This window comes from Mustela putorius, unplaced genomic scaffold (genome assembly GCF_011764305.1).
Source record: "Mustela putorius furo isolate JIRA1106 unplaced genomic scaffold, ASM1176430v1.1 tig00003987_pilon_pilon_pilon, whole genome shotgun sequence".
Lineage (NCBI taxonomy): Eukaryota > Metazoa > Chordata > Mammalia > Carnivora > Mustelidae > Mustela > Mustela putorius.
In genome coordinates this window covers 602,406-617,412 of record NW_025422126.1, presented here as the reverse complement: position 1 = coordinate 617,412, position 15,007 = coordinate 602,406, and the positions used below count along the sequence as shown (strand labels likewise).

At 39.2% G+C, this 15,007-nt stretch overlaps 1 protein-coding gene across 1 annotated transcript; it reads left to right on the top strand.

Moving 5' to 3' along the window:
- Nucleotides 1-4,652: 4,652 nt before the first annotated feature.
- On the top strand, nt 4,653-5,606 carry LOC101680882 (olfactory receptor 51Q1-like). The gene has a single exon (XM_004779017.2). The coding sequence runs from the start codon at nt 4,653-4,655 to the stop codon at nt 5,604-5,606; it is 954 nt and encodes a 317-aa protein (XP_004779074.2).
- Nucleotides 5,607-15,007: the final 9,401 nt, after the last annotated feature.

Here is a 15,007-nt window from a genome sequence, read left to right as displayed (position 1 = left end):
ATAAAATGCTTTAAAATAAGATAGTAGATAGAAGATGGTGGTGGACTGGGAAGTTCATTAATTTCATTATTATTTATAGTAAGAGATTAATAGATATTGTCTAAAATATATTATTAAATGTGTATGTTTTTGTATGACTCACAAGATAAGAATTGTTTTCACATTTTTAAATGAATAAAAAAAACAAAAGGCAATGGCATTTTGTGGCACATGAAAATTACATTAAATTCGAAATTCAGTGTCCATATATTGTTTTATTGGAATACATTTATACTCATTTATTTATATGTCGACTATGGCTGTTTTCATACTACAGTGGTAGAGTTGAGCAGTTTTGGAAGAAGTTGTATGGATCACAAAAAGCTAAAATTATTTACTATCTCGTCTTTTGTAGAAAAAAATTGCCAAATTCTGACCTAAATAAGAAATGGACACAGGAGATAAACAAATGGAAAAATAAAATTTCTTGATAATGTGAAAAGATACTCACTCTCACTTATTATAGAAAATAATTGAGGGGCGCCTGGGTGGCTCTGAAGGACCAGGAGGCTGGCTGAGGACAAAGCAAAGGCTGGCGCCTTGCACCCCCCCCTTCACCCGACTCCCCTCCATATGTGTGGCATTCCTCAGGCACCCCTGACTGCCATGAAATGATAAATAGTTAACTTGCTGAGATCACAATCCTGCAAGACAGGAGTCTCCCTTGGTTTGCAAATGTTCTTGAGATTTACAAACAAAGAAGTTACCTTATCAATAGCCCAATTTCCAGGGACACAGAACTCAGTTCCTCAAGCCCTAATGTCACCCTCCCCTCCATGAAAAATGGAAGGAGGCAGAGGTAGAAGGAAAAGTGAATAAAGTTAAATTTCTTTTAAACCTAAATCTCATTAACAGGGATGCTTGATAGCAGGAATGTAACATTCCACCAGGAGACTCCCAATTGTCTTTACTTGATAGTAACCAGGCCTTCAATATCCTGATAGTGCTTTTTTCGCATGCGTGGGCTAACCGGCCAGTTCTGCTTCTATAAGTTTGCTTTGTCTGCTTTCGCGCGGGGTCCCCTGACCCAATTCACTGATGCCAAGTATGCCTGTTCAAACTATCAATCAATCAGCTCAGCCCCACCCGAAACTTGTTTGTATCTGTCTATAAAAATCCTGCACCAACCCAGCTCTGGACCTCTCGGCGTTATGGGCAACGAGCGCCGCAGAGGTCCAGGTTCAAACCTGCAATAAACGACCCTTGCTGATTGGCTTTGACTCACGTCTCTGGTGGTCTTTTAAAGTGGGGGTAATACTCTATTGGCATTTCAGCTCAGTGGGTTGAGCTGCTGCCTTCGGCTCAGGTCATGATCTCAGGGTCCTGGGATCGAGTCCCGCATCGGGCTCTCTGCTCAGCAGGGAGCCTGCTTCCTCCTCTCTCTCTCTGCCCGCCTCTCTGCCAACTTGTGATCTCTGTCTGTCAAATAAATAAATAAAATATTTTTAAAAAATTTTTTAAAAAAAGAAAATAATTGAAATCAGGGGCACCTGGTGGCTCAGTGGGTTAAGCCTCTAGCCACTTAGGCAGAGGTCTAACCCACTGAGCCACAAAAGTGCCCCCCCAACACTATATGTTAACTACACTGGAATTAAAATAAAATACAAAAAATAAAAAATAATTTTAAATGGTGTTCTTGCATTGCATTGCAAAGGTACCAAAAAAACAAACAAATATATTTTTGTAAAAGTTAATTCTGTTACTTTAACTCCAGGTTTCCAGACTCGCATGTTTCTGTAGATTCTGATCTAGGGATCTTAAGCTGCCTCTAGCTATGCCCTAGATCCATAGCCCACTGATAGGTGACTGCATTCTGCTGTCAGCTGTGACTTAGAATTATCAAATGAAACCAAACAGGCAAAGCATAGGAAGGGCCATCCCATACATGATCAGAGAAATGAGAGTGGCAGTTCCTTGGGAGAAAGGAGAAGAGGTAATTTTAGAGTGTCTGGAGAAAGGCATCCTATAGCTGGAGAAGTACAGGAAGGAATGATAAGAACAGATTGTCAGGAAGCTTGACATAAAATGAGAATTTTAGGTCTCACTTTCATTCTCTTTCTGAAATTTCTGATGAACCCTTAGGCTCAGGCCTTAGGTCAATTATCTCTAGATGACACTCATCATAGCCCCTTCTTGCCTGAGAAGAGAGTCAGACTCCCTGGGGAAGAAGGAAAGTACGATGTTGAGGCTAGCATCTGTAAGACACAGAAAGAAGAAATTCCATTTTGCCTTTCTGACTTTGAATCTATCAAGAGATAAAGGATACCTTCCCCCAAATCTTCAAGCTGTATCAAATCTGAGTTTGACCATATTCAAGGTGACAATAACAAAGGGTAATCCTGCCAACAAGTAGTCCCTCTTAAAACCACATAGTTATGGCAGTAAGCAGAAGGGAACTAATAATCATTGAGGAAAAAATCTGCCAGGATATGGAGTGTGTCTTTCACATGTCACCTAACAACATCTTCACATTTCTGTAAGTCGGCTAGCTCAGTTGTTGGCACGTGCTGAGCACTAAGTAAATGTTAGAAACTATTATATTCATCATTACTGTTATTTTTCCTGGTTCTGTCCCTTAGGGCCTCAGGTCTCAGGGCACAATATTCACTTTCATGTAAGATCTCTCCAGGGGTTTCCCTACCCTCCTCCTGCAGTCCAGCCTGGATCTTCATGAGCATATAACCACACTCAGCCACAGGGCAGAGAACAGATGCCCCAGAGAGCCCTGAAGAAACAGGAAGCACAAAGGTGAGGCTGGAATGCTCCATGGGTAGTCAGTGGTAAGATCACCTCTCATTGGCTTCTGCAATTTCTTTACAGTTTAGCTCTCTCATTACATTTCATTTCTAAATATTTTCCTATGTTTCTTATTCTTGGTCAGACTTGCCAAAAGGTTTCCAATTATATTGATCCTTTCAAAAAAACAATTTTTGAATGTTCTATATCCTTTTTAATTTTTATAATTCAAAAAATCCCATATCTATATCCATTTTCTTTTTTCCCATTTTCCCTAATTTTTTTTCTTGCATTATTTTCTAAAGTCTTAGGTTTAATGTTTTTCTGGGGATTCTTCATTTGGCATTTATAGACACTTTAGGAGGAATATAGTTAGACACCATGAATACTAGGAACCCAGTAACTTATGTGTGTATTTCCTCAAAAGAAAGTTCACAGCTTTCCATCTCAAAGCACTTCAAAAATTAGTAAGTATTCATTTACTCTCATTATATAAATTATTTTATTTAAAAAAATACAAGTCGTATTCACCCCCTAGGGAGCAGTATAGCTCCCCATTTGGAACACATGGTCCTCAGAAACTGTCAAATTTTTCTGTTCGCTCCTCAGGCCACTTTAATTCAGTTGTTTCTCCCATCATTCTATTGAAATGTCTTTTCAAAAGCTTACTATTGACATTTACATCCTTAAACAAAATAGGTGTTTTCCAGCACTGCTTTTACTGAGTGGCTGAGCAGCACTGAACTGCAGTGACCACACCCTTTACCCTCTCTGCCTCTGTGACTCCCATTTCCTCTGTTTTCCACCCACTTCTCCAAGCAGTACTTCATTGTTTCCTTTGCCTTTTCTTCCCCGTCTACGCAATTGCTAAGTTTTACACTTCCTTAAAGGGATGGGTCCTCCACCTTCTTCCTTTCTCACCCTAATTCTTGCCTAGATTATCACATTAACTTCCAGATTAACAGTTTCCCTGAATGTGCTAGAGACTCCACTACCCCTAGTAGATTTCTCCTCTGTCCCGCTGGGCCTCATATCTGTCTGTCCAATCATCGTTTCTCTTGGATAGCTCCTACAAACATCAAACTCAACACGCACAAACCAAACTGTAGTCCTTCCTCTCCAGGTGCCTGATTCTCTACTGCCCAGAATAAAATTGTCACTATCATCCATACTGTTGCTCAAAGACGACCCCTGGACATCACCATACTTCTGTCTGAATAAAAGGAGGTGGTCTCCAGAATCTTATTTGCCTGCGTGTCAAATTTAAGGTGAACTTAAAAAAAAAGAAAAAAGAAAAGTCTCTTGATTTCGTTACTAGAAGGTTTTTTTGAAATATTGATGACCAATGATTCAGTTAGTAAACGAGCATCTGTAAGTTTATGTGTACAAGAGCTGGTAGGAAGTGTATTATGAGGCTTGCAGAAAGCTAAGATTTAGTACATAGTGTTAGAAAGTTGGAAAAATAAGATAATTTAAAATACAAATTAATTTCAATAGAATACATAATTATGTGCTACCAATTTGGTTAGCATATTGCTCAATGGTTTTATGAAAAACAATTCCAGGGGTACCTGGATGGCTCAGTCAGTTGAATGTCTGACTCTTGATTTTGGCTCAGGTCATGATCTCGAAGTTGTGGGATAGAGCCCCATTAGGGGAATATGCTCGGATTCTCCCTCTCCCTTTTCCCCATCCCCCCCCACAAATAAATAAATATATAAACCTTAAAAGAAAAAGAAAAACTAAAAAAAAAAATCAATTCCAGACACCTATTTCAGTCCTAGATTAAAGACTAGATAATGATCCTGTGGCAGTAGCATACTGATGAAATCTCTTATTGTGAAACACACAGATTTTGGTTTTGCATTCAACAAGGCATGGCCAAAGTAACTAATACCACCCAAGCCTCCTTCTACTTCATCCTCACGGGCATCCCTGGATTTGAGGTCTCTCACATCTGGATCTCCATTCCCTTCTGCTGCCTCTATACCATCTCCATTGTGGGTAACACCACCATTCTCGCTGTCATCCGCACAGAGCCATCCCTCCACCAGCCCATGTACCTATTTCTCTCCATGCTGGCCCTGACTGACCTGGGCCTCACCCTCACCACCCTGCCCACAGTCATGCAGCTCCTCTGGCTCAATATTCGTAAGATCAGCTTTGAAGCTTGCTTTACACAGTTCTTCTTCCTCCATGGATTCTCCTTCATGGAATCTTCAGTACTGTTGGCCATGTCCTTTGATCGCTATGTGGCCATCTGCCGCCCCCTCCATTATGCCACCATCCTCACCAGTAAAGTCATTGGCAGGATTGCTTTAGCCATCATTTGCCGCTGCATTCTGGCTGTTCTCCCCTCCCTTTTTCTACTCAAGCGCCTGCCCTTCTGCCACTCCCACCTTCTCACTCACTCCTACTGCCTCCACCAGGATATGATCCGCCTGGTCTGTGCTGATATCCGGGTCAACAGCTGGTATGGATTTGCTCTGGTTTTGCTCATTATAGTGATGGACCCTCTGCTCATTGTGCTCTCCTACACATTCATCCTGAAGAGTATCTTGGGCACAGCCTCCTGGACTGAGCGGTTCCGGGCCCTCAATAACTGTCTATCCCACATTTTAGCTGTTCTGGTCCTTTATGTCCCCATGGTTGGAGTATCTATGACTCATCGATTTGCCAGACATGCCTCTCCACTGGTCCATGTCATCATGGCCAATATCTACCTGCTGGCACCTCCTGTGATGAACCCCATCATTTACAGTGTAAAGACGAAGCAGATCCGCCAGGGAATCAACAACCTCCTTTTCAAAAGAAATATGTGTTTGAGATGAAAGAAGGAATTTATTTAGATTACTCAGGAGATGAGAGTCACAGGCTTATGGGGACAGTATAGCCACAATGAAAAATGGTGACTGTACAGTAATATACCATCATATTTTTAAGGCAGTATGACGTCATCCTGGCTTTTCTCAAAGTTTTATCTGGGAGGACCTACCACCAAATGTTCTGTCCAAAAGAGATGTGGGCCTGAGTTGATTAAATTCTAGCACATTTACCAATAGTGGGATGAGCTTCATTAATTGAATAAAGATTTAAGTTTCGTCTTCCTTTCTGGAAGGAAGGAAGGGCTTTTCTCCTACGGGCTTGGTTAAATAAGTTTGAAGAAATCCCTTACTTGTTGCCCCAACCACCCATTCTCATAGGCAGCTTCACTCAGACATCCAGGTAAACTCGAGGTCCACTGTACTGGCTCACCTTCCTGCAAAGATATACTTCTATTTTCTCTTGCAAAAAAAAAAAAAAAAAAAAGTGGCAAATCTTCCAGGAAGGATGGATACAGTTCAAGTTTCTTGGCTATTCCAGTTTACCTAAAGAATATGATTTCAGCAGACCAAATGAACACATGTAATCTGAAGATTGGGGTGGAATGGTTAGTTAGATCCCCCACCATTAGAATTAAGGCTCTTGTCATGCTAGAGTTCCTTTAGTGTTTAGAATTAAAGCTTTAAGTGAGTTTACATATAATATTTGTGGGAATAAGAACTCAATTTTCTGACCAGAGCAGACTCTTTTGCTTTGTTTTTAAACCTTAATATCTTTGATGTGGCTCAAATTCTTAGGGGCAATTTCCCTTTGTCATCATGAATTCTTATACCAGAAAAGGTTCAGATAGAAGGAATATGGCCTTCCTGATCATTATTTTGTAGGAATGAGATTGGATCTCAGACATATCAGTTTGAAAGGCAGCTATATATATAGTTATGGTCACAACTTCTGATTCCTGAACCCATAATGCAGGTGGCCAGTAGGAAGACTGACTTAGATTTGAATCAAAATAGGCAGGACTTCAGTGAGAGTGTAGTGGGGCAGGGGATGCTTAGGAGGCAAAAGGCAGAGAACAAGGGGGGAAAGGATGTCTTTCTCCACTGATACTCTTTTCTCCCTTATTTTCTCCCTTCTTAACCAGAGCCTAGAAGTTACCAGGTTTCTCCAGAGAACCATGGGCCAGGTGGTATAAGGAAACAAATTGCAGAATGGGAAGCATGTGCAATCTCAGAAGAGGGGAAATCAGGACCAGGAAACCCAATTTTTTTTTAAGTCAATAAATGTGTTAGGAATATGTCAAATGAGCACTGGGTGTTATGTGTAAGTGATGAGTCACCGAATTCTACTCCAGAAACCAATATTGCATTAAATGTTAACTAACTAAAATTTAAAGAAGAAGAAAAAGGAGAAGGAAGAGAAGAAGACTTTTTTCTTTCCCCCCAGTGGATAGTACAGGCTTGAGAATCTCCTAAAACATCATGAGGGGAAAGTAAGTCTTAGGATTATGACAGATTTTCAAGTGGAGCACCTGACACCATTAATAATCACTCTTTTTTTTCCCCGTTACTAATTGTATGAATTTTTGACCAGCTAATAAAACTTTGAGTTTACTTTTTGGATTTCTAAAACTGAGATAATAATACCCATCTCATAAGGCTGAGTTTTCAATGAATCACAGTATGCAGAAGACACAGGTGTGCAAACCGAGGTACTCAGTTTATGTGAATTCTTTTCTTCAACTCCCTTCCAAAAAATTACACTGTGGATTATGGATGGGAACATCTATGGAAACATCTATGGTTCCATCATCACGAGAATAGGAACTGGGGTAGCTAGATGGTACCTGTCCACACACACAGATACTTCCACTACCCTCTAAAGACTTCTCCGATGGGAGGATGGGTTTCTGAGGTGGAGATGACAGAATAAAATTCAACTTAGGACAATGAGAACTACCAGTGTCATGGGGACTGAATTGTGTCCCCTGCAAATTCATATGTAGAAATTTTAATTCCCCGTATCTTTGCATATTTAGAGATAGGGTTTTTAAAGAGGTAATTAAGTTAAAATGAGTTCACTAGGATGGGCTCTACTCCAATATGACTGGTTTCCCATGGAGAATGGGTGTTTAGACACAGATGAACACAACCACAGCTGGAAGACTATGTGGTGACATAGGGAGAAGACAGCCAATTGTAAGCCAAGGGAGGAAGGCCTCAAAGAAAACCAGCATGGTGAGAAATTGTGCAAGGCCTTCAAAGTTGTGAGAAAATAAGTTGTTTCAGCCACCCAGTCTGTGGTACCTTTTTTTGGCAGCACTGGCAGACTATTCGAATCCATGGCCTAAGTTTCTGTAACTGTAAAACTAAAGTCAGCTATAGAAGAGAGTAGAAAGGGAATGGTCCAATTTCATTTTTCTGCATGTGGCTGTCCAATTTTCCCAGCACCATTTATTGAAAAGGCTGTCTTTTTTCCATTGGACATTCTTTCCTGCTTTGTCGAAGATTAGTTGACCATAGATTTGAGGGTCTATTTCTGGGCTCTCTATTCTGTTCCATTGATCTATGTGTCTGTTTTTGTGCCAGTACCATGCTGTCTTGATGATGACAGCTTTGTAATAGAGCCTGAAGTCCAGAATTGTGATGCCACCAACGTTGGCTTTCTTTTTCAATATCCCTTTGGCTATTCGAGGTCTTTTCTGGTTCCATATAAATTTTAGCATTATTTGTTCCATTTCTTTGAAAAAGATGGATGGTACTTTGATAGGAATTGCATTAAATGTGTAGATTGCTTTAGGTAGCATGCAGAAAAATGAAATTGGACCATTCCCTTACACCACACACAAAAATAGACTCAAAATGGTTGAAGGACCTCAATGTACGAAAGGAATCCATCAAAATCCTTGAGGAGAACACGGGCAGCAACCTCTTCGACCTCTGCCGCAGCAACATCTTCCTAGGAACAACGCAAAAGGCAAGGGAAGCAAGGGAAAAAATGAACTACTGGGATTTCATCAAGATCAAAAGCTTTTGCACAGCAAAGGAAACAGTTAACAAAATCAAAAGACAACTGACAGAATGGGAGAAGATATTTGCAAACGACATATCAGATAAAGGACTAGTGTCCAGAATCTATAAAGAACTTAGCAAACTCAACACCCAAAGAACAAATAATCCAATCAAGAAATGGGCAGAGGACATGAACAGACATTTCTGCAAAGAAGACATCCAGATGGCCAACAGACACATGAAAAAGTGCTCCATATCACTCGGAATCAGGGAAATACAAATCAAAACCACAATGAAATATCACCTCACACCAGTCAGAATGGCTAAAATCAACAAGTCAGCAAATGACAGATGCTGGCGAGGATGCGGAGAAAGGGGAACCCTCCTACACTGTTGGTGGGAATGCAAGCTGGTGCAGCCACTCTGGAAAACAGCATGGAGGTTCCTCAAAATGTTGAAAATAGAACTGCCCTATGACCCAGCAATTGCACTATTGGGTATTTACCCTAAAGATACAAATGTAGTGAACCAAAGGGGCACATGCACCCAAATGTTTATAGCAGCAATGTCCACAATAGCCAAACTATGGAAAGAACCTAGATGCCCATCAACAGATGAATGGATCAAGAAGATGTGGTATATATACATAATGGAATACTATGCATCCATCAAAAGAAATGAAATCTTGCCATTTGCAACAACATGGATGGAACTAGAGCGTATCATGCTTAGCGAAATAAGTCAAGCAGAGAAAGACAACTATCATATGATCTCCCTGATATGAGGAAGTGGTGATACAACATGGAGGCTTAAGTGGGTAGAAGAAGAATAAATGAAACAAGATGGGATTGGGAGGGAGACAAACCATAAGTGACTCTTAATCTCACAAAACAAACTGAGGGTTGCCGGGGGGAGGGGGTTTGGGAGAAGGGGGTGGGATTATGCACATTGGGGAGGGTATGTGATTTGGTGAGTGCTGTGAAGTGTGTAAACCTGGTGATTCACAGACCTGTACCCCTGGGGATAAAAATATATGTTTATAAAAAATAAAAAATTAAAAAAAAAAAAAGAAGAGAGTAGAAATATTTTGGTTACACTAAAAAGGCTAGAGTTTGGAAACACAAAGAGGAATTATTGGGCAAAGTAGGTTGTTCAATGACTGGTGAATGGTCTGGCTGACTGTCCGTATATAAAATATAGTCTAAGTAATGGAAGACAAGGCACCCATAGACTCTAAGCCCATAGGCTTGCATGGGTCATGTCTCGGTGTGCTGCCTTTCCAGCAGCTATTAAGAATGAAATAATCTCTTAGTGAGAGCTTTCTATCAACTGAATGTTATAGTCACCAAACTCCCAGACATCTGCCAATATTTAAGTGGAAACTAAATGAAGATTAAATGAAGAAGTCTGCCCTAATTCTTTGTTCCGTCTTTCCGTTTCCTTTTCCTGGACAAAACTCTTCTTTCCTCTGTGTACTTGTGCATGTGTGTATGTGTGTAGCCTTCACAAAGTAAGAAATGACATGATATGTTTAGATTTCAAAATAGATTTGCATTTTGGAATTTTTTTTTAACTATTGTGAAATGTTTCTACATAAGTTACTCAGTGCCCAGAAAGTAAATGACTCTATTAGTCCCATGTCAATATGGAAATGTGCTCGTATCTCATAAAATTTAGAAGGTGGTCTTCTTAACCCTTTTAAAATTATTTTAAATGAGGTATATAAGAGGAAGTAGGATTGAATATTGATTTTTTAAAAATGTGAAGTGGATTGTATTATTTCAAGCAGAAGAGAGCTCAGGTTGCTGCTACAGAAAAAGGGATCTAATTCTAACTGGGCACCTAAGAATTTTCTTGCAAATAATTAGCAAAAAAGCAAAGACAGAGAAAAAAATTGAAGCAACGAATTTGCCCTTCATCAGGTAAAAAGATTAAAAAATGTGGTATATCCAGATGATGGGATATTATTCAGAAATTTAAAAAAGGAATGGAATACCAAGATACATAAAGGCATAGATGAACCCTAAATGTGTACTAAATGAGAGAAGCTAGTTTTAAAAACCTACATGTTTGCTTTCATTTATATGAAATTCTGAAAAAGGCAATACTAGAAAAAGAATAAACTAATCAGTCATCACCAAGGATTTGGGAGAGTAGGGTGCTGAATTGGTGAAGCACAGAGGACTTTCTAGAGGGATAAAATCATTCTATAATACTGGAATGGTACATACATGACACCATGCATTTGCCACATCCCTTAGCACTTTATAGCAGTACAGAAAGAACTATAATGTACGTTAATTTTTTATAAATACTTATGATATCAGGGATTCCCAGGATGGAATGCAGAATATGGCAAAAAAAAGAATTCTATTACAAAATATGAAACAACTACATTGAAGGAGATGGGTATTGCATTGAAGGATGTGTGTGCTGGATGGGTGTGGGGTGGAGTTGCTGCACTGAGCTTGCAAACTGGCTGGAGTCTGTAAGAGTAGAGACAGGAAGAACAATAAATGCCGTACTCTACTTGATGAAGTAATTTCTCATGGCAGTGTAATCAGCATTTCTACCAACACTCTACATGTGTGCTGGAATCGAACACCTAAGTGAATGGATGGCAGATGGAGGCAGCCAGGTTCTCACTATCCAAGTGGGAGGTTACAGAAAAACAAGAGGAGATGGCTTGAGTGATCCATGCAACAGAGCTGGAGACGTCAATATGAAGTCATGGTTTAGCTCAATGTGGTTGCCTATGGTTAAATGCAGACATTGTTGTACAGACCCAGGTGAGTACATGGACACAGATTTCCTGGCTCTGCCAGCTAAGAGGGCCTAGAAACAATGATAAACTAGTAGCCACAATCACACTCATTAACAGAAACAAATATTTTTAGAAGAAATTTTAATTTATCTGACAAATCAGTATAAGAAATATGGAAGCTAAAAATTATTAGATTTTCAATGAGAAAATTAATTCAATTAATATATTAAAATTTTATTCCAACTTTATATTCCATACTGGAAAAATAACAGGGAAAAATATTTAAACATTTTTTAATAAAAATGCTAAACTCATCTAATTTGTCCAACAATCCACTCTTACCAGGACTAAATATGAATGTACATGCTTGTACAATCCTTCTGCATTTGTTCGCAAAGGATAAAACATTTGACATGTTGTTTATGTCCTAATATGAGCATTTTTATTGGTGGATTTTTATGATTATGGATTTCTAGCCTGGTATCTATTTGTATTTCTTTGCCTCTCACCTTGGGATCAAGAGTCTAGTCATAGCTTGAATGTAAATATATGCACATACGTGTGTGTGTGTGTGTGTGTGTGTGTGTGTGTGTTGTTACTGAAGGTGGTGTCTGCATGGTCTATTGAACAGCAGGTAATACATGCAAAACACAGGACTCCAGCAATAACGTTTAACCTGTGAATTAGCAGGAAAAAAGTAGTGGCATTATATGTATTAAAAATTGGCTAATATTACATTACTATAGATATCACATTCATTATGCTATCACATTCATTCGTACTGCACATGTTTTTCTTAAAAGTTATCTATCTGCATATCACTATTTGGTTTTTTGGGGGAGAGGGTGGATTTTTTTTTTTTTTTAGATATATTTATCTGAGAGAGAGAGAGAGAGACACATGTAAGGAAGGGCAGAGGGAGAGAGGAGAGAAGCAGACTCCATTAAGCACGGACCCCCACAAGGGTCTCCATCTCATGACCTTGAGATCATAGACCTCAGCAGAAATCAGAAGTCAAATGCTTAACAACTGAGCCACCCAGGCACCCAGCTGTGCCTATCAACTTGTTACTAACACATTGTCACATGAGAAATGTTGCTGGGGAAATAGATCAGTCCTTTTTCTTTTTTTAGTGAGCATACAGAAACTCTAATAGCAGGTTGTAGAGTATTTTTGTATGTGTTGAATCTAAGACACAATATAATCTTGTGTTTTGTCTTTTAAAAATCAACCTTAACATTAATTTACATAAAATTAAATGCACACATTATCAGGGTACAGTTTAATGATGTAGACAAATACTTATACCCACCACCCAATCAAAATATGAAATTTTTCCATCACCCCCAAAACTTCCCTCTTAACCACTTCCAGTCGATCCCCTCCCCTGCACCCAGCCCGAGGCAACCACCGATCTACCTTCTGTCATGATAGATCAGTTTTTGCCTTTTCTAGAATTTCATATAAATGAAATTATCATGTGTAGTCTTTGTGTCTTTCTTGTTTTGCAAACCATGTTTCTGAGGTTCGTTCATGTCTTTGTGTGTATGATAGTTTGTTCCTTTTTATTGCTCAGCGATATTCCACTATATGGATATTCACATTTCGCTTATCCATTCACCTACCAGTGGTTACTTCAGTTGTTTCCATATTGTGGCTATTATTAAAAAGCACCCCTGCATTAAGCTTTTTTGTGAATACATGTTTTCATTTCTCTTGTGCCTGCCATGCATTTTTCCAAAGCACTCATACTATTTTTACATTTCCACCAGCAATGTGTAACATTTTCGTTACGTCTTTTCAATGTTAGTCATGTTAACTTGTTAAGTCCTAGCTCACTGTGGTTTTAATTGCATTGTATTTTATCATATTATAAAAGATCTTTATATACTCTGTATGCAAGTCTTTTGTAAGATGCATGTACTGTAAATAATTTCCCTGTCTTTAACTTGTTTTTTCATTTCCTTAATAACGTGTTATGAAGAGCAGACATTCTAAAATTCTGAGGAATTGTATGCCTGTTAAATCTAATAAAATTTGGGTTTGTATTTCTCATGTCCTTTTAAAAAAATTAAACTTTTAAAAAAAGATTTTCTTTAATTATTTTGGGGGGTGCGGAGAGAGTCTTTAAACAGACATGGGGTCCAACTCAAGCCTTTATCTCATGACCCTGAGATCATAACCTGAGCCAAAAACAAGAGTCTGAGGCTTAACAAACTAGGTCACCCAGGAGCCCCTAAAAAGTAAATCTTACGAAAAAAAAAAAAGTAAATCTTTTGTTTGGGGATAATTGCAGGTGCACATGCAGTTTTAAGAAATAATCAGTCACCCTGACTTTATAGAAACTGTTATTAGTGGGCATGTAATCTAGTACTTAGTGACAAAAAAGTAATAATCACCTAATGAGCTGTACAAAGTCAGGAAGAACTGTATATAGTGAGGAAAACATTTGCATTGTCATTGGAGGCCCTGAAGTAAGAAAGGCTGAAAACCTGAGACCAGTTACTGGTCAACCAGCCCAGTCCTATCAATGCACTTTACACAAAGCCCTGTCTGTGTTCCTTAAGAGGTATAAGAATGGCCTTTCCCATAGGACTAAAGGTTTCCAGGAAACCCTAGAAAGGCATAGGTAGATACAAACAACCCCATGCTGACAGGGCTGAAGGCAGGGTAAGGTCAAGAAAAATATAAAAATATACCCATCATACCATAAGCTGAGGTTACTGTAGGCTGAAGGGAGGGGAGGAAAGAAAAACAGGAATATTCAGGCACAGTGACACCAGACCTACTTGGCCCTGCAAATAGGGTCTGAGAGTGTACTGGAGCAGAATTTGGGGCTTTTGGTAGAATTCTTAGGATCTGAAACCTGGACAATCTGAGATTGTCTGTATTTTATTTTGTGCCTAAACTGAGGTAATTTAATCAGCTGTTCCTCAACCTCAGAGTCTCCAAGTACGTAAATTCTAAGTGTAGAGATCATTGAATGTGGATTGTACAGAGTCTGGTTCCTTACATACCAGGAAGGAGGCTGCTTCGTAAGTAGGTTCCCATACAAGTTATCGTTTAAACAAGGACATTCTGGGGAGGGAAAGAGAGTGCTGTATAAATAATGATGCTGAGGAAAATAAGTGTAAACCATGATTATCTTGGGCAAGCCAAAAAGTATGCTCACCTTACTCAGAGGCACATTCCTAGGACAATCTCTTTCTTGGGGGATATTCTTAATCCCTGCCTAACCTCTCTAAAACAGCAATTTGTTTTGTTTCAATTCAAACATCAAGACCCCAGCCTTAATGTTAACTTACTAACTTTACTGCTAACTTATTATTTATTGGGCTTTTTTGTTTAGGACGTTTGGGGGTAAATAAAAAAGTGAAATTCACGATCTCTGCCCTCAAGACGATCACATCTGGTGAGAGAAGACATTCACATACATACATACAGAGACACACGGATGTTGACAGGATGTGAAATAAAAGGGGCCAGAGTCATGATCCAGAGTCAAGCCTTTGACAATGCTTAGAATTCCTCATTCTTATTCCTCCACAAAATGCCTGGTGTCCAGCTTTGCTCACAGCAGTAACACCATCAGAGTTTATGGAGTGGCTTGAAGTCTTTGCCCTGTTAGAAGGAT